Source organism: Branchiostoma belcheri, unplaced genomic scaffold, assembly GCF_001625305.1.
Source record: "Branchiostoma belcheri isolate BF01 breed outbred unplaced genomic scaffold, Haploidv18h27 scaffold37, whole genome shotgun sequence".
Taxonomy (NCBI): Eukaryota; Metazoa; Chordata; class Leptocardii; order Amphioxiformes; family Branchiostomatidae; genus Branchiostoma; species Branchiostoma belcheri.
This window is the reverse complement of record NW_017803987.1, coordinates 2,544,697-2,568,911: the sequence shown is the minus strand read 5'-3', so window position 1 is coordinate 2,568,911 and position 24,215 is coordinate 2,544,697. Positions and strand designations below refer to the sequence as shown.

The 24,215-nt window shown below is 40.7% G+C and overlaps 1 protein-coding gene across 1 annotated transcript in view; it reads left to right on the top strand.

Moving 5' to 3' along the window:
• LOC109476260 overlaps positions 1–24,215 on the top strand; it is a 39,586-nt gene that overhangs the window by 4,695 nt on the left and 10,676 nt on the right. The window contains exons 2-33 of the mRNA XM_019777145.1: positions 23–1,585; positions 2,033–2,203; positions 2,611–2,727; positions 3,112–3,258; positions 3,779–3,895; positions 4,970–5,080; positions 5,634–5,747; positions 6,312–6,428; positions 6,886–6,999; positions 7,448–7,579; positions 8,217–8,359; positions 9,768–9,950; positions 10,386–10,550; positions 10,939–11,350; positions 11,889–12,032; positions 12,556–12,675; positions 13,125–13,333; positions 13,576–13,663; positions 14,597–14,770; positions 15,164–15,277; positions 15,683–15,940; positions 16,446–16,601; positions 17,343–17,533; positions 17,920–18,100; positions 18,591–18,716; positions 19,121–19,243; positions 19,674–19,793; positions 20,323–20,568; positions 21,178–21,306; positions 21,726–21,848; positions 22,291–22,404; positions 23,796–23,912. Of these exons, the coding sequence (XP_019632704.1) occupies positions 23–1,585; positions 2,033–2,203; positions 2,611–2,727; positions 3,112–3,258; positions 3,779–3,895; positions 4,970–5,080; positions 5,634–5,747; positions 6,312–6,428; positions 6,886–6,999; positions 7,448–7,579; positions 8,217–8,359; positions 9,768–9,950; positions 10,386–10,550; positions 10,939–11,350; positions 11,889–12,032; positions 12,556–12,675; positions 13,125–13,333; positions 13,576–13,663; positions 14,597–14,770; positions 15,164–15,277; positions 15,683–15,940; positions 16,446–16,601; positions 17,343–17,533; positions 17,920–18,100; positions 18,591–18,716; positions 19,121–19,243; positions 19,674–19,793; positions 20,323–20,568; positions 21,178–21,306; positions 21,726–21,848; positions 22,291–22,404; positions 23,796–23,912 (6,339 nt within the window). The remainder of the gene's footprint in view (positions 1–22; positions 1,586–2,032; positions 2,204–2,610; positions 2,728–3,111; positions 3,259–3,778; positions 3,896–4,969; positions 5,081–5,633; positions 5,748–6,311; positions 6,429–6,885; positions 7,000–7,447; positions 7,580–8,216; positions 8,360–9,767; positions 9,951–10,385; positions 10,551–10,938; positions 11,351–11,888; positions 12,033–12,555; positions 12,676–13,124; positions 13,334–13,575; positions 13,664–14,596; positions 14,771–15,163; positions 15,278–15,682; positions 15,941–16,445; positions 16,602–17,342; positions 17,534–17,919; positions 18,101–18,590; positions 18,717–19,120; positions 19,244–19,673; positions 19,794–20,322; positions 20,569–21,177; positions 21,307–21,725; positions 21,849–22,290; positions 22,405–23,795; positions 23,913–24,215) is intronic.

The following is a 24,215-nucleotide window of genomic DNA, read 5'->3' as shown; positions in this document are numbered from 1 at the left end:
GTCAACTTCACCACACCTGCAGCGCCGGGCAACATAACTGTCAACTTCACCACACCTGCAGTGCTGGTCAACCTAACCACACCTGCAGTGCCAGTCAACTTCACCACACCTGCAGCGCCTCTCAACCTCACCACACCTGCAGCGCCTGTCAACTTCACCACACCTGCAGCGCCTGTCAACTTCACCACACCTGCAGTGCCTGTCAACTTCACCACACCTGCAGCGCCTGTCAACTTCACCACACCTGCAGCGCCGGTCAACTTCACCACACCTGCAGCGCCTGTCAACATAACTGTCAACTTCACCACACCTGCAGTGCCTGTCAACTTCACCACACCTGCAGCGCCGGGCAACATAACTGTCAACTTCACCACACCTGCAGTGCCCGTCAACCTAACCACACTTGCAGTGCCGGTCAACTTCACCACATCTGCAGCGCCTGTCAACTTCACCACACCTGCAGTGCCGGTCAACTTCACCACAGCTGCAGTGCCTGTCAACTTCACCACACCTGCAGTACCTGTCAACTTCACCACACCTGCAGTGCCTGTCAACTTCACCACAGCTGCAGTGCCTGTCAACTTCACCACACCTGCAGCGCCTGTCAACATAACTGTCAACTTCACCACAGCTGCAGCGCCGGGCAACACAACTGCAGCGCCTGTCAACATAACTGCAGATCTGACCACTCCAGCATTCAACACGACCACTCCACCATCCAACGCGACCACTCCAGCATTCAACATGACCACGCCAGCATTCAACACGACCGCTCCAGCATTCAACACGACCACGCCAGCATTCAACACGACCACTCCAGCATTCAACACGACCACGCCAGCATTCAACACGACCACTCCAGCATTCAACACGACCACGCCAGCATTCAACACGACCACGCCAGCATTCAACACGACCACTCCACCATCCAACGCGACCACTCCAGCATTCAACATGACCACGCCAGCATTCAACACAACCACTCCAGCATTCAACATGACCACTCCAGCATTCAACACGACCACTCCAGCATTCAACACGACCACGCCAGCATTCAGCACGACCACTCCAGCATTCAACACGACCACGCCAGCATTCAACACGACCACTCCAGCATTCAACACGACCACGCCAGCATTCAACACGACCACTCCAGCATTCAACACGACCACGCCAGCATTCAACACGACCACTCCAGCATTCAACACGACCACGCCAGCATTCAGCACGACCACTCCAGCATTCAACACGACGACACAGCCGACCACTCCAGTCAACACGACGACACAGCCGACCACTCCAGTCAACACGACGACACAGCCGACCACTCCAGTCAACACGACAACACAGCCGACCACTCCCGTCAACACGACAACACAGCCGACCACTCCAACTCCAGTCAACACGACAACACAGCCGACCACTCCCGTCAACACGACAACACAGCCGACCACTCCAACTCCAGTCAACACGACGACACAGCCGACCACTTCCGTCAACACGACTGCTGTCATGATCACAACAACAGTCACAACTCAGCTTTCAACTACACCTGATGCAACTGGAACGATGGCTACGATAGCAGGTATTTTTTCTATCAAAACCAATAGATGAATGAATGAGTGAAAGAGTTTACATAAAAGTGTATTCTGTCTGATTACAATCATATGGTTTTTGTTGACAAGATTAATCTAGTAAAAATGATAAATGTCCCCTCAACTGTACTATTCTAATTGTTTAAGAATCGAACTATTTTCATCCAAAAAGTTGGACAACAGAATTTGCGACTGAATCACGCTTCTTCTGCAATCTGTCCCGATCGTGCAAGACACGTAACTTCATACGTGGTGCGACGTCATCAATATATTTAGGTCAAAGGCTAATGGAAGCTGATATCGTCCCCCGTCCCGGTTGATAGACGGTTGAGTTGGAGTCTTGGGGGGGGGGGCGGTTTTATTGTTCCACAATGTAATTCACCAAATCCATTGAACTTTCTTTACTGAACTACTATAAACTCTTGTTCTAGTTGTAGACTGTGGCTGTCCATTGCTGCCCTCCCATGCTGTGGTGAATCTGACAGCTACAACCACTGGCTCCGTGGCAACTTACACCTGCAAGACGGGGTTTCAGTACGCAAGTGGGACCACTACTCTTACCTGTGGCAGTGATGGGGAGTGGAAGGGCACACCGATAACCTGCGAAGGTAGTGAAAAATATTAATCACAATTCATGAAAAATTCCTTCTGATTAGTGTAGTATTATGACACTATGTTGTTAAGGAATGTCCTACTTGTTAGTACAATAGTTTTCGAGTCTGGGTTCAGAATCAATTGCAAACAAAATGTACAGTTTTGGTCGGTCTAGAGAACCCCACTCAGTATGTTGATTTTCAAAGAAAGTGGCCAGAACAGATGGACGTTGAAAAATCTACCAGATGCACACTGATTGTTACTTGGTTACGTTAAACGTTCTCAAGCTTTCTTGGCCGCACATTTGGTTGTAAAAGTTGTAAAATGACAAGTCTTGTATAATCTTTTACTCATTATCGCACAAGATGAAAACAACCCCCCCGTGGATTTTAACTTGCCATTTACCTTTTTCTTTACTCAGCTATTATCCCCTGTATCCGTTTCTGTGGATTTGGAAGCTGCTTTGTTGACGAAGGCATACAGAAGTGTGACTGCAACACGGGATACGGATTCTTTGGCCTTTCCCAGTTTTGCCTAGGTAAGTTCCTTTACACTTTCAACCACCACTTTAAATGATGTAAACTGTATCTTGTTATATATTTTGTCTGACCCTTACCTCTTCCCTCATGGCATCAATGAAAAGCGACCTGTAGGCCAATTTGAATTCGAATTTCTCTGAATAAAGAATGGTTCAAAGACAAACACAATCTTGATGTAACGTCACGTTATGTTCCATATTGATTTTTTTATAAAAGGCATGTTCTTTTAGTTACTACTTTCAAGCAACATACCAAATGTTTACGGATTATGGAAAGATATGTCGTAACGGTTGTATATGCTTTATAACTTTGTCTTATCAGTTTTTAAAACTCCAATGATATACTAGTAATTTTCTGACAGAACAACGTGCTTCCTTTTGCAGATATCAATGAGTGCGAAGGCGGTTTGGACTATTGCCTGGGCCGGCCAGCCTGTGCGCCTAACGCGAGGTGCATCAACTCTCCGTACGGCTCCTACACGTGCAGGTGTCCCAGTGGTTATACTGGTGATGGGAGGACTTCATGCGAAGGTCTGTTCTTCACCAACAAGTTGCACTGCACGAAACGTTGGGTTTAATAATGGTAGTAAATATCGCGATTTATGGCAGAAAAGTCACGTACTGTTTACTTTGTAACTGTTTACTTTGTAAACAGCACCGGACTTTGCAATAGTAGGAAATGCCGCCAATTGGTAGTACGTTGAGTAATTTTACTTGATTTACTGCCATAGTTTTATTAAATATTGACTCGCTGGCAAACTAGCTTTTACCCTCCTTTGAACATCTACAATGTAATTAGAATCGGCTCATGGAATCCTTTTTATCATTGCCTATGTAAAGGAAATAACCCAAAGAATAACTTGTGTTGACTTATCATTAAGTTACAACATTTTTTCACATAATAAGGGTTGCCGACACAGAAACAAGTAACGCGTTACAACCAGTTATTTGCAGTGTCTTGAAAATTCATAGTTTTTTTGTTGTTGTAATGAAAGATCGATGAGATTGTTAACGTTATGCTGATCAGAGAAATTTAAAATTTATTTTCCAGATGAAGACGAGTGTTTGTCGGCTCCATGTTCCGAGTTTGCCAACTGTACCAACACAGCAGGCAGCTACACGTGTGCGTGCTGGGACGGATATGTGGGGTCTGGTACAGTCTGTGCAGGTTTGTAAAGTTTTTAATCACGAAAGTAGGTATTTGCTAAAAAACGGAAGTAGAACTGTCAACTTCGATAACTTTGGATCGATGGATTTACTTCAAACTTGGGATAAATAAATGGGAGCACAATCTGGAAATGACCACATAATTCAGATTTGTGCGACGAGGAAGGCCCCAGAACGGTCATTTGTGGTCATTTGCTAAAAAGAGACAGCGGCTTGTTAATCGTAACCAAATTAAAAAGGCCCCCATAATGATAATATCCAAAGTTTAACATGTCACAATACCAGAGCTGTTGAAAAGTAATTTAGAAGGAATAATCATGGTTTGTGTGACAAAATTATATACTCAAAACGACAGTCACAGCTTTCACATGGCGTTTTCGGTAATTTTGCTACAAAGAGGATGCTACTTTTACTCTAAAAATGCCCGGGAACTGAAAATGTAAACATCATGGCGGACAGTTTGTGCAAGCTAGAGCGTGTACCGGCATCAGATTCCGTAGCGTTGTGGAGTATTTAGAGGGAGTTGAAGATCACCAACCCTTCTGTCCGTGAGGTAAGAGTATAGGCTAAGCTAGGAGAAGCCTGATAAGCCAGGGGAAAATGGATAATCGCGCAGCCGACGGAAGATGTCTACGACTCTTGCGAGGGCTACAGGCTCCCCGGGATGCGCTGTATTATGGCCGAGGCTGTAAATGTACTAATGTTTGTACTTGTACTAATGATTAGGCCTATATATACGCGTACCATACGAAATTACGATAGGACTGCAAACCAGGCTGCCAAGTTACAAGTTATAAGATCTTATAACGGCTAACAAGTTACGAAGGTGAAGTGCACCGATCAAAAGCGGCCCCTACCAGTTTAATGGAGAACTGCACCATAATGTTAACTAATCTGCTCCAATCATTTCAAGTGTTTACAGGGACAATTGATTTGTTCTCAAATTTCAGACAAGATTCTCAAATGTCACACACAGAACCACCATAGTATGTAACGTTATATATGGAGAATATCAATGTTTTCAAATCTCTAGTAATATCAACAAAATGTTTATTGTTGTGTTCCTCCCATCTAGAAATCAACGAGTGCAGTTCCAACCCCTGCATAGGTGGAACGTGTGCGGATAGGATCAACAGTTTCACCTGTACCTGTCGTGAGGGGTTCGCTGGGGAGAGGTGTGAAATAAGTGAGTCTGTTCGTAATTAGATGGAATTACATTCTTTCTAAAGACATGAACTGATTGTTTTATTCTTCATCAATTCCGTTATAATTGCATTTCTTCTGAGATTCAATAAGTCGTCATATTTGCTTCCAGGTAGGTACGGATTAGTATTGTTTAGGTGGCTGGTTAGTAGTAGTAGTATCCGTTTGCACGGACTGAGTAGGTTGACAGCACGTGGGTGGTAGAAGATTGACAGGCAAACTGAAAGGATGTCAGAGGTCTCAGAATCTCTCAGGACGCCAATACATGTGAGAATTCAGGACGTCAACATTTGTATATATTTGTATATATTTCCTGGAAGTCTGAAATCACCAATTTCATTAAAAAAATAAACACAATATTGTCTCATAGGTACCAGCACAGTTTGATATGTAAATCATAAACAGTTACAGTTATTAAAATTTATTTCATCATGATACATCAAGCTTTCCCAATTACTGAGGTAAATCATTTGAAAGTTGGTTTCAGTATTACATGTACATCAAAATCTTGACCGATTCATACTTTATTTTTCCAGACATCGATGACTGTGACCCTCCTCCCTGCTTGAACAATGGGACCTGTACTGACAGAGTCAACGCTTACAGCTGTGCCTGTGTGGACGGGTGGGAGGGAAATAACTGTGGAGTCGGTAAGACATTTCTCCAGTCATGAACCATGATATAGACTCAGTAGCATGTTGCACGAAACCCGTTAAGTGCATAGCACTTAATCAGATCGTCTGTCTCATATAAGGTGGTATTTGCATATATAAGGTTAACACTCCATCCGTAGTATCCAAATATTATGTTAGAAAAGATACAACAGGCAAAATAGGCAGGTACATTCTGCTGACATGCTAGACTCAGTCATATTTGGGACCACAGTCTTTCCAGTGCAGCAGTGACACCTGGCTGCAGTACCAGGTAGAACAGGTAATATGCACTATTTAGGGAAGGTGACAAATGGTTACCAAAACATCAGCTACTAGTACTACCTCAGTAAAGTACTGTATTCTGTGAACGGAAACGGAAAAATGTTATTGTGGCCAGCAGGTGGTCGGCTTGGAAAGGTGGCCACTTGGACAGGTTTGACTGTACAATTTGTCCCTTTATACATCAATGAAGGTTAGACATCCAGGTAATGAGAAAATCAAAATGTATCCAGATACTTGAATAACAATTTCCTTGTGAATTTGTCCCATTATTTTTCACAGATATCAATGAGTGCAGGTCTGATCCCTGTAACCGGAATGCAGACTGCAGAAACACAAACGGTTCCTTCATCTGCACCTGTAAACAAGGTTTCCAAGGAGACGGGTTTATTTGCACTGGTAAAATGACTACTAAGTATACTACATCATTGTGTTGATACAACTTGCCAAAGATTTGTATGCTTCCCAGAGACCATATAAATATTATAATGATACCAGATTGCGAACTCTTTTGTAAATATGCATGAAATTGAGATTGTGCTAGATTCTTACATGTTACAATTTTCTTCTTCATACTTCTTGTGTGTGTCCTATGAAGGTATTCAAATTGCTTAGCATTCTAGTTATTGAATCGATACTTCTGAATCAGTTTTTTCTTGCAATAATGAAATGTAGTAATTTAAGTATATGACTGCTGGTGCATCGTAGTAGCTTTAAATATTGCTCCATGTGTTTTACAAGTACACAATTGAACTGCTAACATGTTGATGGATAAAACTTAGTCAAAGAGTACATCAGATTAGAAGAGTTCAATTCAAATTGTTATGCTTTGACTTTGTGTTCTTTTCTTACGCAGAAATCGATGAGTGTGATTCTGACCCCTGCCAAAATGGCGGAACCTGTATAGATGAATTTAACAGGTATACGTGTGACTGTCTTAGTGGATGGCAGGGAGATAACTGTGAAAGTGGTGAGTCAATTTACTCCATTTATGTATATATGTGTGTGTGTGTGTGTGTGGATGTGGATGTGTGGGGTGTGGATGTGTGTGCGTGTGTGTGTGTGTGTGTGTGTGTAATGTTGTGTCTGGGTGAGTGTGAGTGTATGTGTGTCTGAGTGAGTGTGAGTGTATGTGTGTGTGTGTTAGTGTTAGTGTTAGTCTGTGTGTGTGCATCAATGCACAAAAGAGCTTGATGATATTTACTGACTTTTTTGGAAGGAAAAAAACACCTATTATCATGCGACAGCAACAGACTTTATTGTTACTGTTACAGTAACAGTATTATTTTAGCAATTTAGAATATAAAGTGAGATGGTCACTTGAATGCCTACATGTATTACTATATACCTTAAAAGTTTGTTATCTTACAGATATCTAGATATCCCCTCTAACTTGTTGCATATTTGTTTACCTGCAGATGTTGATGAGTGTGCCCTACAGAGATGCCATGAGAACTCCAACTGTACCAACTCACCAGGCAGCTACACCTGCACATGCAGGGAGGGTTTCTATGGGAACGACCTAACACAGGAGAACCTCATATGTAGAGGTAAGACGCTGAATGACCTGTTACATCTAACCTTCACATATTTACATGTAACTCAGTCCATTCCATTCTGTGCAGAACATAGGGGTGGTGCCCATCTCCATTTCTGTAACCCTTGGGCCACACAGTTGTGCAAGCACTACTGTAACAGCATGGGGCAGTCCGCTGGTAGTGTTGTGTGTTTGACCTCCCCATAATCTTTCTCATAGACGCTGAGTGCTGAGCAGAGAAAAGAGTATGTACCATTTTTAAACCTTTAAGGTACAGTACAGATCGCAGGATAAGCATAATCGGGATTCAGGATTTTGCGGGATCTCCCGTGGGAGTTTGCGGGATATCACACAGGATATTGCGGGATATCCCGCGGTATTCTTTCGGGACACATATCGTGTCCCGTGTACCGTGTAGTGAGAAAACTTGGTGCGAGACCCCCAAGTCTACCGCGGCTCCGAACGCTGATGGCGGTGTGCCAAATGTTTATTTTTATGTCTTGACGGGCAATCTGTGCCGGGCCGGCCCTCATTACCTCCTGGTTACAAAATGAGCACTCTACCCAATTGAGCTATTGTACTGGTCATGCACATCTAACTGTAAGCATTGTTAAGCTGATGTTGATGATAATGATACAATTTTTTTACAGAAATAATCCTGTTCCCTTACGGTGAAGAACAAGGAGACTCATTGTTACCTGACGCAGACAACCGTAAAGACATCTCTCTACCTTCTCTGATAGAAATCAGTATAGGGTTCCCCTTCTTTGGACAGTTCTACTACAGCCTTTATGTAAGTTTACTTTCCTGTTCCCAATCTCACACCAGGTGGAAAGATAGATATGAACTAGAAAGGCCAATATTTGCTTTGGAGCAAATATAGCGATGGGTTCACCACATTTTACCACATGGCAGGGAAAGAATGAGAAACACAAGGGAAAACAATGCTTTACATTGATATAACTATAGTATGAAGTAACATACAACTAAGACTACAACAGTTGGATAGCTATTCCCTACATTATTGGTTAGGATTGCATAATGCAAACAGTTGATTTTCAAGATAAAAAGAAGCGTTCATAGCCCGCATTCCAATGCTGGAGCAGGAAAGCTTAAAATACCTACCAAAACACTTGAATACAGACATACTGTCAGTATGGCATGGCTCTGTGCAGGTGTAAATGAAGTTAAGCCAGTTAAATCCCAACAGCCAATCAGCAAGGAGAATAGAGGAAAGCTGCATGCCTATTGGTTGATGCCTTGCATGCCATTGTGATGACTCATGTCCAAATGTGGTAAACACTGCACACTTACACAGTAATACATTAGCTATTACACAGCCAAAAAACTCAAATAAAACCATTCTAAAAGCCTGTATCACAATAATTTAAAAAACGCCTAGGGGTATTTGCCCACTGTACCTCCATACCAAATTTCAGGACCTTAGGCCCTAAAATGAAGAAGCTGAATCCATTTAAAGATATGGCAGGAGGAGGAGGAGGAGAAGGAGAAGGAGAAGAAGAAACATCAGAAAAAGCAATATGGTTTCACCACACCACTTCGTGGTGTGGTGAACCCATAATAATATATATCCTTTGCTAATAACAGTACATTGTATGATATTATACAGTATATAAGTTTAAAAAGTACTGTCTAGCATCTCATTATTGCTATTTGCTACATTTTGCATGTCTCATCATTTGATGTTGATTCAAAAGTAACTGACATTATCAATCAAAATGTTTTAAGACATTGGTTGAAAAAAGTCCTACAGTAACGGTATTCTCAAGTGTAAAGACTTAGTATAAAGACACACGCACACACACACACACACACACACACACGCACACACACGCACACTCACGCACACACACACACACACACACACACACACACACTCACACACACACACAGACACACACACTCACACACACTCACTCACACACACAGACACACACACGTACACACAGATAGATAGACAAAGCTATAATAGGCATACATTGTACATGTACATATTGACACAGATATCTATTAGATAATCATGAATATTAAATATATCATATGATGTAGACCTTAACTGGATCTGTCAACCCTACATGTTCTGGTATGTAATTCATCTTTTGTGTATTGCAAAGATACATGCAAAAATGTTACCTTGTACTGATGTAAGATTATGAAAATTTTTCTCTCTTTCTTCACAGTTCTCAGATAACGGCTTGATCATATTCCCGCCGACGACACAGTCCCGAGCGCGGAGGGAACCCTACCCGAACCCGAGCGTCTTCAGGAGTAACCAGACAGTACAGGCTGGGTTCCCTCCTATGGTAGCAGTGTCATGGGGAGATGTGGATCTAACAACAGACGTGGGGAAAGTCTGGTATCAGGTAAGGGAACACGGTTTCCATTGAGAATCTGCAGTGTTAAGCTTAAAACAATTGATCAACCAGATTTTTATAATCTGTAAATGTTATACTGGTAAAACCCTTGTCATCTATAAAACCCTTATCATTTAGTACATCGTCATTATGTTTGTATAAGACATGGTATTCGTCATAAACTACCAACAGTGCAAAAACATCCCGTATTTGAGGTCAGAGTCAAACTTTACATTGTAAGTCTGGTAAAGATCCAACTACACTTGTCGAAAAGAGTAGGGGTCCTTCCCAGTGTATGAGTGGTTCAAACCTTACAGTCTGGTCTTGCACAGCTTGTACTTAGTTACAGTACAAAACTGGTGTGTTACATCTACAATGTAGAGGTGATTTACAAGTTAGGCGAAACAAACAAACATATGTCTTATTCTTTCCTTTCATCTCCAGGTATACTCTGATGACAACTCAGTTGACAATGCAACTCAAATAATGTTTGACATGGTTGAGGGGAGAGTGACCCAGTACTTCAGCGACACGTTTGTGCCCACCTGGGTACTGGTAGTGACCTGGGACAGTGTACCCTCTGTCGAGGCAACGTACACCAAACAGGACGTAAGTTTAGCAATTTTTGTGCAAATAGTAAAATACACTTCCAAAAAGAAAGCTCTTAATTTAGTAAAAGGTGCACTTTGTACTCTGAAAAGGTCTGTCGATTCCAGCTTTAATATTTAAGTCTTCAGAAATATAATATGATAATGAGGCATTTTAAAACCCAAACGAGTGAGTTTTTCATACATTTTGAACTTCTTGTGGTTGCATATAGGGCAATGTTAAGCTAATATCAAGTACACTTAGTACAATGTCGTTTTCCATAGCCTGGTATCCAAACCTATTTTAGCTGCTAAGTCTCTTTTGCCCTCTTCTATTTGCAAAGAAAATGAAAGAGAATCATCAGCTAAAACTTTGTACACCAGGTTAATGCCCTGTACTTGTTTTTCAGCCAAACACATTCCAAGCTGTCCTGGCCACAGACGGATCAGACTCCTTCGCTTTTCTGACCTACAAAGAAGACGAAATGCTGTGGACCAATGAAACACAGGACGTCGTTCTCGGCTATAACAGTGCAGACGGTGTCAACTTCGAAAACATCCAACTGGCAAATCCTTACAGACCCGACCAAGTCAACGGAAACACTGGGTTGAAAGGAAGATGGGCGTTTAAGTTGGCAACCAGGCAAACAAACTACAAGAAGCTTTGTCGTGACTGGTACAAGGCAGAGCCAGACCCTACAGAGTGGATTGTAGGAGAAGGCCTGTGTCCCTGCACACTGCTACAGGCACTGAGGGACCTACGCTTCGCCCCTGTTACCCTGTCTCCATTTGAGATCTTCTTCCTGCTGATTTTCACTCAAGGTGCGTATGCGTAACTTTTTGTTTATTTGGTGCAACTTAATCAACACATCACACAGAATATAATCCTCCAGCCACTCAAGGCATTGAGACACCATTGTACGCTTTGTCCATGTTACATTGTTTGATATAATATTATGATCTTCCTCTTGCTTCTGTTAAGTGAAAGTACAATACTCATGTTAATTAGTTTCATGACATTCATGTTGGTTAAGACAGATTAAGCACCATGTTTGTATACACGTGTAATAGTCCTTTTTTAATTCCAACACTTAGACATGGCAACAAACTTATTTTTATGCCATCATCACCGCAGAGAAACGCATGAACGGACAATAAACATAGTGTGAAAACTCGTGTAAAGTGCCCTTTCCAAGGGCACAATATAATATTGGTGGCATGGCAGGATCCTCTTGGCTCAGCGGCAGCCGAATGCTCTGTTGTTATGCCACTCGACCCCACCTTTTGTACAATGTGAATTGTATGTTCAATACATTGAGGCTGCTGGTATTTTTATGACAACTTGCTCTCACATCTCCAGACTTGGAAGTTTGCCTCAGCCCCCTGTTTGCCGGCCCGACTGGTTCCAGTGTTGACTGTTGTTACAAGTTCCTGGCCCTGAACACAGAGATACCTCTGGCTGGCAGCCACCATAGATATCCCAGGTTCTCCCAAAATTACACCGGTAAGTTTAAACTTTTCTTTATGCTGTATTCAAATAAAAACAACGTAATACACTGTGGAGCTTGACCTAAACTTTGCACAAATGGCTGGATAGCACTGCAAGTTATAATGTCCCTTATGTCCAGCCAGAAGTTCCCCATATCTTTTTGTATGTTTTTGCTCTGTTTCCTCTTCTTCTTCCTCTCCAAAGTAACCAATAAGGTCTGTATCTGTATCTGTATCTGTATAGCCGGTAATAACTGCCTTTTGGCGTAACACACCAGCTTTGGTCAATGACCAGAACCAGACTGTTACCATGGTAACTGGTGTTGGGTTACATCATGTTGCAATTTTATAGCAGGAGGGATTTAGACTCCTGTCACCATATATATGATGTGTTTGGGTAAGAATTAACAGTGCAGACCACATGAGAAGGTATACATTAAATATGCAGTTGCTTTACAAATGTTACCTTTCTACTTAATTTGTTTTCAGATTAATCATTTTTAAAACCATGTAAAACTATGATGATTGTTGACTTCCAGACCTTGACGTGACTCCTAAGACCTGGTGCTGCAGCCTGTCTGACGATGAAGACTTCTGTAACCTGTACTATGAGAAGAGGCCTCCAAACAGCTGTTCTTTGTACAGACCACCACGTCTAGGTATGCCTTACGGAACAACTTTGTAGTTTTACGATATGATATATCCGTAGATGATAAGGTAACATTGTATAATGCTTGAACACATAGTACAAATTATCCTTCAATTCATACCCTTCAATCTACAATCTATTATCTTTAATTTTGCTGCAAATTTGTTACGCTAAATTTTGTCATTGTTGAATTCTCGTTATTGATGTTAACCCCCAACTTAACTCTAACTAGACTTGTTTTTAATCTGCAAGCAGATCCTACAGTGACAAGACAGTTTCCATTGGTCAGAGGTGGCTACTAGGACACCTCTGGCCAATGGATACTGTCTTGCCACTTGTTATTTTATGATTAAGATTCTTTTCAATAAGAGTTAAGAATACCAGATACTTACTGAAAGTTTGTTAAAGTTTTCTTTTTTTGGAACACTTTTTACCATGTGTGATTGTTCTGTTTTTCAGCCATACTGTGGGGAGATCCTCACATGAAGACACTAGACGGCCTGGCCTACACCTTTAACGGGTTAGGAGAGTTTACCCTAGTCCAGACGAGGGGAGCAAGTGTTGGTTTCAGCCTGCAGGGGCGCACGGAGAAAGCCATCGGTACCCAGGGAGCAGCAGAGGCCACGGTCTTCACCGCATTTGCATCCAAGCAAGATGGCTCCTCAACGGTAATTATTTTTACCGAAGGAAAACGTATTGTTTTTGCTCAGTTTCTTCCTCTTCTTCTCCAAACCAATAAGGTCAATGACCTGAACCAGACGTCTGTCACCATGGTAACTAGTGCTGGGTTACATCATGTTGCAATATCTATAGCAGGATGGATTTAGACTCCTGTCTGACCATATGTGTTTAGAAATTATGTATGAACGTGTTTAGAAATGGTTGGTAATGATTCTTTTTTTTCATGTAGGTTGAAATGGGTATGAACGACGACCGTACAAACATGACACTAATGGTGGATGGACAGTCTGTCAACATCACTGATCTACAACAGAACGGTAATTTTGGCATGGGCCTAAATTTTCCAGAAGACTTTTTTCAAAGTTTCTAAAAGTTAAAAAAAATAAATATAAGAAAGAAAATGGTTCATAATGTTCAATGAGATAGTTGATTTTTGTGAGGTCCTTACCAATTGCTACTGCTTAACTTGCTATTTTTCTATGTACATTAATTCTTTAGACTTATACTATTTAGAGGAGCTTAAGTTTGGAGCAAAAAGCAAGCTTAGATAGTTATAAGAAGCCTTCTCCTTATAAAAATTGAATAGTATCACCAAAAAATGAATTTGAACAATTACATTGGGAAGGACCACAGTTCCACATAAATTAGAAAAACAAGATGGATAACGGAAAACAATAAAACGCCCAAGAGTTTGCTGACAAATTGTAACAACGAATGTATTCTTGTACATAGCATAAAACTCCATCTGTGTTGGTATCTGTATCTATATAGCCGGTATAACCGCCTTTCGGCGTAACACACCAGCTTCGCAGGCACGCGGCGCGGCGGCAGCTGGCTATATTACACCGATCGACTTGTTACACCTAACCCTTGAACTTCTAGCTCTAGACATTGTTTAAAGCTATCTATTGACAATGCCCCTACTGTACTTGGTGACAGTGAGTTCCACTCTGCGATAGTTCTAGGAAAGAATGAATTCTTGAACACCTCAATCCTTGGTTGATAACTCTGGTACTTGAATGCATGGCTATTTCTTGTTCTCTTCTGTGCTGGTATTAGGTACTTAGTAGTTGGGACATCCACCAGTTTATTAGTCATTGGTACAAGTCAATATGAAATAGTCATGGTACAAGTCAATATGAAATAGAGACTCAACTTTCTCTGCCAATACTACAATGAATTGGGACTTTTTGGCTGACTCCTTCAACCTTGTTCATGTACCGTATTCTTGTGCATGTTTTGTTCTGCAGGTGCCCAGCGTTTTGCCAATGTGGCTCTTCAGTACAACTTCAACTCCAACAGAACCAGTGTGGTGGCCTCCTTCTCTTCAGGAATAACAGTGACCGTCACGCTACAGAAACTCATGCTGAATGTACAGTTTGGAGCGCCAGATTCTTTCGAGAACACTACCCGAGGCCTGCTTGGTATGTTAATTACTTTCTGGTAATTAACATAAAATATGAGACTTAATTTACATAATTTATACAGGTCTTCGGTTTAAGAGAAAATTATAATAATTTTTGTGATCCTATCAATTGGCATATAGCTTCCTAACAAGTAAGGAATTTTCTGAATTTCTAACCTGAAATTTCTATTGATCATTCTTACATGTACTTTCAACAGTTATTGCAGAAAATAACAGATTAAAACATGTTTTTCTGATGACATTATGTCAATCAGCAATATTTATTTCTGTCCACAAAAAGTCATCTCATTTAGCCTTACAAGTTACAACCCCAACTAAATGTACGCATGGTAAACTTTCCAGTTAGAATGGACTGATATCATGATGATTGTTAAATTTTGTATATTCCAAGGTGTTTGGAACGACAACATTCTGGATGACTTCACCTATCCAAACGGCACGGTACTGCAGGCTCCTGATGGCAGGAATCTGACAGAGGAAGAAATCTTCCCCTGGGGCTTATCATGTAAGTAACGTGGTCTTAATTATGATAACTTAATTATTGACTAATGATAAATGAAAAAAATGATTCTCACAAAATTGTGTACAATGTATATATCAACAAATACCACTGTAAACTATGTATACATTTGTAATTGTATCAAGTATCCTTTTTTACCCCACAGTTGAAAGTTGATTGACTGTGTAATATTTTATACAGTCTAAAACAGTTATAATCTCACTCAATGGTATAGAAAAAATACCTACAAAAATGTATTCTGACCTTTTTTGGATAATGTGTCGAGAAATGTCCTTTATATTTGTAGAGAAATGTTCTTTCTGTAATATGCCAGGTCATTCCACGCAAAAGCTAAATGTGTTTTTTAACAGACATTAAGTCTTCAATTTCCTATTTTTTTTTTGTTTGCAGGGCAAATCAGCCAAGACGAAAGTCTTTTCACCTACAAGGATGGAGAAAGCACAAGTTCCTTCGCCAGGCCAGATTTTAGACCAAAGTTCCTGGGAGAGCTACGAGCTTCTGTCACTGACGAAAAACGAGCTGAAGCCGAAGCTCTATGTGACACAAATGTAGAATGTCTCTTTGACTTTCTCAGCACAAATGACACAGAAGTGGGGGAACAAACCAAATCAAGTATTGCGACTTTCGAGTCAGATGCAGAGACACTGGGTAAGTCTATTGCACACTTTGGAAAGCTAGTAGGTTTTACTGTTTACCTCCATGAAAAATGGATGAAAAATGGAGGTCCGTACCGTTTTTGGTGTGTCTGCGTGTTTCTGGGTGTGTCAGTGTATGTGTCTGTGTTTCTGCATGGCCCTTATAATGTATGTAGATCAGGTTGTAATGGTGGGGTTCAGTCTAATAGTGTCTCAATGTTTTCACTGTTTTTTTTTTCATTACATGACCTCCTTAATAGGTGACAGCTGATATTTCCCTTGTTCAATAAAGACTTGACACCATGGTGGTGAATGAGAACAGGACACAGTCACCATCACATAAGATCTAAATATTTCGTGGAGGTCTGAGATCTCCGAATTCTTGTTTATCATGGACTTTTGCAAAAGCAAATGTCATTCACAAGTTATCAACTGTAAGAAAAACACATAGATGAAACAAAGCATTGTAGCACTTTGTATTTACTACTAAACATAATCATCACATTTCTGTCTTGCAGCTAACTTTCCACCTAACATCACAACCAATGCCACCGTGAATGGAATAGTTAATCGGGAGGTGGAACTACAGGTCATTGCTGTTGACCCTGAGAACAATCCTGTGACGTATTCCATCGGCAACGTCAGCAACATTCCTGGAGCAACCATCAACCCCGGTACGTATGCTGTCCAATATCTGATATTTTTTTTTTCATATTTAATATATAGAATTTGCTTTCTGACTTTTTTGTGAAGATCTATCAAACTGTCAAAACCTGTTGATGTTAAGACATTCATTTGTATTTCCTTTGCATTGGAACCAGTTTGAGTGGCCTATCTTGAAATTTTAAGTAATAATAATTACATTTGGGTACAGAAGTATTGTTTTGGGTGGCCCAGTTTTAGGTTTGTGTGTCTGTATGTCAAGAATAGGTTGACAGCATGTGGATGGGTGATAGAAAGATTGACAGGTAGAATGACAGGAGCTCCAAGGCTTAGGGAGGGCACATTCAGTACCAAGGACAGGGATAGTACCTCACTAGGACACAGAAAATGTCTATGGCTGGCTGGAAGTCAGCAATGATTTAAGACCCTTAGGATTGTGCAAGGGACCTAGCCTCTACCAGGCTTGCTGAGGTGGTTGGAAAGAGTAAAAAAGTTGGCCATATAGAGAGATAACATGCCAAGCGGAGTTGGTCCGGTAGAGAGTACAGTTTTCAAAACCTCTTCAGTGGACCAAGGAGGTTAAATGATAATGTATTTAATAACTTCCTTGAATGGACCAACTCCCCTGGCATGTTATCTCTATTTGGGCAATGTCTAATCTTTCCCGCCGCCTTCCAAAGCCTGGTAGAGGCTACGAGGGACCCTCCAATACTTGTCGAAGTATATGATTTCTTGTGATGTTTTTTTTTTAGTTGATGGTATCTTGACATGGACTCCCAACAATCTACTGCCAGTTCAACTAGAGATCGTCGCCAAAGATGACAAAGGTGCTTCTTCGTCAACCTACCCCATGGTCAAACTCTGCAATTGTCAAAATGGTGGAACCTGCAACTTTGTCACTGTGGACTTCACTGGAGAGATCAACCCAGTGGGCGGGTTTCAGGTCTGTCTGGATATACATGGGTTTAGCATGAGAAGACTTTGTTGAAAATAAATTATGCTTCTCTTTTGTGCCATACAGTGTGCAAATTGGGAAATACATTAAAGAATGTTAAAATCTTAGAGACTGCATGCTATAGAATAGCTAAACCTCTTAGACTAGTGTTGCTGCTGACATATATTCTGTATGCATTTTGCTGCATATATTCTGTATCTGAATCTAATATTCTAAATCTGTAAAATCTTTTGGGTTGGTGGAAAAAGCAGTCCAGTCCCATTTGGGGGTGGAAATAGCAATCCGGTCATTTCTGTGTGTATACATTAGTGTCTAATGTATTACCAAATGTCATTTCACCACTGTCATCTTTTCTCCTTCATGTTATTCCACAGGTTGTTTCCTGCTTGTGTCCTGAAGCCTATACAGGAGAGTTTTGTGAGACTGATAAGGATGAGTGTGAGGAGGACCCGTGTTATCCAGGTGTGGTCTGTACAGATAGGGTTGCACCTGAGGATGGCTTCGACTGTGGACCTTGTCCTAATGGTCTGGATGGAACTGGGGAGAAATGTTTTGGTAAGTTTCTTTCTGTGTGTGTTACCTACGATGGTCCATAGCATCCCATTGCCAATAGTACTGCTTTTTATGTGGACCCCTGAAAAACATAGCATGTATATATAATTATACAATATGTTGCATACATCTAGCACGATCATTTGAAATTGCGCAAATATCTAGTATACTGTCTACATGTAGCTCTTGATAGTTATTCTATTTCCATTTTCTTTTTTCATATCTTAGTGGCCAAAGATATTGGAATTTAGAAAGTTATTGTCCTGGTAAAAAGTTAATAAAAAGTTCACCATATCCATTCAGTGATAAGGGTATCTACAAACATGTAAAAGCAAACGATCGTAATATTGCAGTGCCAATTACAGTATTTTTTTGCAAAATTCCTGTCATTCCAGAAATGCATGTACATGTATGTGGAGGGGCACTTGACACTTCAATTGAATGGTGTTTGCATGATTGTGCCTAATAATTAATGTTGTATTTCATTTGGCAGATGTGAATGAGTGTGTGCAGGGACAGCTATGTGAACAGCCCCATAACTGTGAGAACACCCGAGGCAGTTACACCTGTGGCTGTGATCCTGGGTACACACTGGACAGCAATGGCCTCAACTGTACTGGTAAGTCACATACTTGTATCATAATTACATTACAATACGTCAATCAAAATCCTTTTTTCCTGCGTACATGTATCTGTAGTTTGGTAGTAACAGTCTATGCAGCAAATCAAAACTTACAATGTAGGTGTACATACTGGTAAATGAATGATTATATAAACCCAGTACATGGACCAGTGCAAGTAGACATCAGAAATACCTGCACAGCTCCAGTTTTACCTGGCTGAAACCTGTATAAGGTATTCTTTCAAGCCCTGAAATGTATTAGAGCAATGTTATAATTGTAGTCTACCAAACTATAAAAGAGATCTTTGCAACAGAACTTTGTTGCAGCGAAACTGTCATCTAGTCCTAATTTTGTCAGGGAGCAATACTACGTAAAATTGTGTCTCCTTTTTTTTCTCTAGATATTGACGAGTGCAACCTGGACACAGATGACTGTGCAGATGAGGCAACATGTACCAACACAGAGGGTGGCTTCACCTGTACCTGTAATACTGGGTATGCTGGCAATGGTACCCACTGTGCAGGTGATCTACCTAATACCTTTTCTACACCATTTCCTCCTAAAGCATGACTAATTTCATCAGCTTTTTTTTAAATCCAATTTTAATGTCATTTTTCCCTGAAACGGGGTTAGACGTCCAAGGGCACAACGTCTGGGTGCATGTCCAGACATGTCGGGGTCCAACCCTGGGGATTGAACCTGGGTCTCCTTGCTTGACAGTCCGATGCTCTACCACTACACCACACAGACGCCTTCTCTTGAAGCTTGTCAAGATACTGTATTAAGACTGAAACATTGAAAGTGAAAACTACTTGTTGTTGAATAATGTACACGATTTGTCCCAATGTAAGAAATCTATTTCATATAAAAATTTAATGAGAGCTAAATCGCTTTATGTGTAAGCATTATTATTGTATTCATCATGATTATTCCTTTACTATCCTTTGTTTCAGATGTTGATGAATGTACGCTGAGTGCATCCTGTGATAGCAATGCAGTATGCAACAACACTATCGGATCCTACACATGTGCATGCAAGACTGGCTATGAAGGTAGTGGGCGCCAATGTGAGGGTAAGTTGTATTTGTTGCCTTCGTCAGAAGGGTATGATTTCGGTTTGAGCCTAGTTGAGTAGGAGTATCTACATGTAGGTTGTGTGTTGACCTAAATGTGTTTTACAGATTGCGCCTGTACACAACTGCATAAGCAAGTAAGGGGCTCAAATGGTGGGGTAGTCCCAAAGTAGCTCTGGAGTTACCGGACAAGACTACACCACCATAACATAATAACTTAAAAGGTTAAAAATAAAAACAGTATTTTTGACATGGTGAAGGCATGTGTTCCTCGAATTCTATTCGGTAAATGATATCCTTCCAAAACTGAAAGGTCTTTTAAGAAAATCTTATTAGAAATCAAGACTCAGTTGGATGGATTTTGTAGGACTTCTATCATGTAACCCATTTGTCATTATATTTTGTCTGACCCTGAGCTTATCCCTCATAACGTCAATGTAAAGCAGGCAGCAGGCCCATTTGAGTATTACATGAATAAACAAAAATTGTTACAAAATGTCTCTACTTTGTTTGTCTTTTCCCATGGCAGACAAAGATGAGTGTGTGGACCCTGGCACCTGCCACACAAATGCAAGATGTACCAACTCCATCGGATCCTTCAGCTGTAGCTGCAACTCTGGTTACCGTGGTGACGGGTCAGTCTGCACCAATGTGGATGAGTGTGCGGAGTTACTGGACAACTGCCGTCGGGGGCTAGGGATCTGTACGGACAACCCTGGGTCTTACAGCTGCGCATGTAGGGATGGATATGTGGGAGATGGGATCACATGTCAAGGTTTGTCACAATTTCAGTGTAACTTAGGGATGGATAGTGTATGGATAACCCTGGGTCATACAGCTGTGCGTGTAGGGACGGATATGTCGGAGATGGGATCACGTGCCAAGGTTTGTTACTTGAAAGTACACCTGGTGATTGTTCAGCGTAACATATGAAGCTACCTGCCACCACTTTGCGTGTTACGCTAAAGGGTGCTTATATCAGTTACTAGTGCTACTATACAGATGTACAGAAGCTGGTGTGTTATGCCAAAGGGCTGTTATGCCCCAGTCATTCCTGTTTATAGCGTTTGAAATTTGTGAACAGTTTACCATTAGTTAAAAAAACACTCTTTGAGTAACTGTCACCAAATGCTTTCTCTGCATAACAGTATTCACTTGCAAAAGGCATTGCTTCCACGAAATGCGACTGTTGTTGTTGTCATACGTGTATTTGAAGAACACTTGTTATGTTCATTTTATTGTTACTATATATATGCGAACCAATAAACAAACAAACAAACTTGGTTAGACTAACAAAGGGTATTGAAGGCATGTTGTTTTATAAGCAAAATTGATAATAATACCGATATCTAGGTATCTAACTTACTTGATGTTGACTCTTCAGATCTTGACGAGTGTTCAGATGATGCTCTGAACAGCTGCACTGAGAACGCGGATTGCACCAATACGGAGGGCTCTTATAACTGTCTGTGTACAGAGGGGTATGAAGGGAACGGTACAGTTAGTTGCACAGGTAAGTTAGGGGGATTCAATTCCTTTCTAACATTTTGATAAGCATGGCAATTTCCGATACTGGTATTCTGCGCAGTAATGACATCGTATGGCCGAAGGGATAGAATAGTGGGCACGAGATCGAGAGATCATGGGTTCGATTCCTGCGAATAATGGTGGGACGTTGTGTCCTTGGAAAAGGCACTTTTCTCAGTACACCCAGGGGAAAATGGGTACCTGACTTATATTGGGGAGAAAAAGGCATAGGTAAAGGAGAGGGATGGGCTCCACCTTCCAATACCGTGCCCTAGACACTGTAGATTTCACAACCCTTTTTGCCCCTACAGCCTCAAAAACAGGGCCTATTATTATGGGACTGTAATATAGTGTCTAGTCCACTGGTTCAATAATAGAAAACTTTCTTTCAACTGTCTCATGCAGATGTGAACGAGTGTACAAGGGCTGTAGATAACTGTGCAGAAAATGCAACCTGCACCAACACCCCAGGATCTTACACCTGTAGGTGTGACCAAGGATTCGCTGGAAACGGGATTCAATGTGAAGGTAATAATAAACAGTTTACATTTTTCTTGGTAGATAAAATGTCAGAAAAATAGATTGCATACATATCTATTAAAAAGAAATTGTTTTAGCAATTATTACACATAGTTCTTTTAAAAAGATTCTTGGTTAGTAACATGACATTCTATATATTATTATTAACATTTAGTCTACTGGTCAAATTTCAGAATTGCCAGTAGCAAGATGAATTATAAAATGTATGGTCAACGTATGGTCAATGTATAATTTGATAGGGAACAGGAAGGAATCAATGGTATACCTGCCATTTTAATTTTGCCTATTTGTGCATAATATAAGCATATTAAATGAAAGTCCATCATTCTGTATATATATATAATTTATGAAGCCAGAATTATCAACTTAATGTTTGATTTTTTTTATAACTGAATGTTAAGTTGATGAATGGATGATCTTGTTGCTGCAGATATTGATGAATGTCTAAGGGGAGAAGATGACTGTGACATTGACACAAAAGCCGTCTGTACAAATCTGATTGGAAGCTTCAGTTGTGCATGCTACAATGGGTACCAAGGGGACGGTAGGCACTGCACAGGTAGGGACACACCCTACAAGTTTTCATCAAAAGCTCTTTCTCATTTTCTGAAACAGTACACAATGTATAGGTGGTTCTTAAATTGTACCAATGGAATCTTAATCATACTTGACTACATCAAATTTTAAAGGTGTCCAATGCAGCTTTTAGGGGTTGAAAACATATTCCATAAGTCATTATTCTTGTCACATACCTACATGCTAACTTGAAACAACACTCTCCTATATATGCTGACCTTCATGGAGCACAAATGCACAAAAACTGTGACAAGAAATTGTTACTGGTTGGATTATTGGGCTGATTTTTGGGGTACCATCCAGAAAATAAAGGCACACCTTGGGACTTGTTTGTGCACTGTTTTAAACACCAGAAGTATGGAAAGTATACAAATGTGCTTATTTGGGGCAGTATGTATCAATATCATACAGATTTCCTTCAGAACATTTAAATTTTGCTGCCCAGAAATTGCATTGGATGCCTGTAACAAGTATTGCAGGCTCTGTCCTTGGTGCTGAAACATTGGTTAAATGTTGTGCAATCACCGGAAAGTTCCTTTTTTTGCCAACAAAAAACAGTTGTATTCAGTTTAAAGTCTCTGCTTGTAAGTTGCATGTCTGTAAGAGTACACATACAGGTAAGTTAAGTCTGATGATGATTTAGATTTTGACTGTATTTGTACCTGTTGAGAATATTCCATTTTTTTTGCCCAGAAACTGTTTATTATTTCCCGAAAAAGCAGATACAATGTAATTCCTCTACTGTAAACATAGGGGTCTAAAGGATTTTAGGAAAAATGCAAATTTTAAAATGAACGTCGTCAGAAAAATGCTACATTACAATTTGATTCTCTTACCGTTTCATCTACAGATATAGATGAGTGCCTGACTGTCAATGGCAATTGCGCTGCCAACTGCAACAACACAGAGGGAAGTTATTTCTGTACCTGTGGGAATGGATACAGACTGGCTGTCGATGGTTTCAACTGTGATGGTAAAATGTTTAACATCCGTTTGTACTTTTTACTGTTCAAGCAACAAACACATGGATTAGTGGCCACAGTAGTAAGTTTGCAAACTTACTGACATCTGCACTATAATGACATCAGCTTGGTCAGATGTTGACCCCACAAGTGTTGCTCAAATACTTCTATATTATACATATTGTTGATGTTTTTCATATCAATCATATATCTACCACGGTGACCATAACTTTTCGTTGGGCTTCTGGATGAAGATTATTATCTAAAATACAAAATGACAGTGAAAGGGCATACAATAGGTGAACATTATATAAGCTTAATGTAATATTGCAAGTGCATGTAGTTAGTGACTTTTTGCAAGTTGACATTTCTGATCCTGCCAAATCTATTGCTATAGATGTCGATGAATGTGTAGAACAACTGGATGACTGTGAACAAGTCTGCACCAACACAGACGGTGGATTCAACTGCTCCTGCGCTCTTGGATTCATTCAAGTTGGGGACTCCTGTCGAGGTCAGAAGCACAATATTTCTCTGAAACTTCCTTAAAGCTCCCGACCCTATTATACAGAAGACTACGAGGAGATCTCATTAACACTTATTAGTATGTCCATGGCCTGTACGATATGGTTCCATGTATACCAGAGATACAAAGGGGGTCCAATACAAGAGGTCATAACCTGAGACTAAGGAGGGAGAGAAATAACACAACTCAAAGGTTACTATTCTTCAGTAACAGAATCGTTCCTTGGTGGAATGCACTACCGGAGGCCGTTGTAAACGCTCCATTAGTGAATTCATTCAAAGCAAGGTTCGA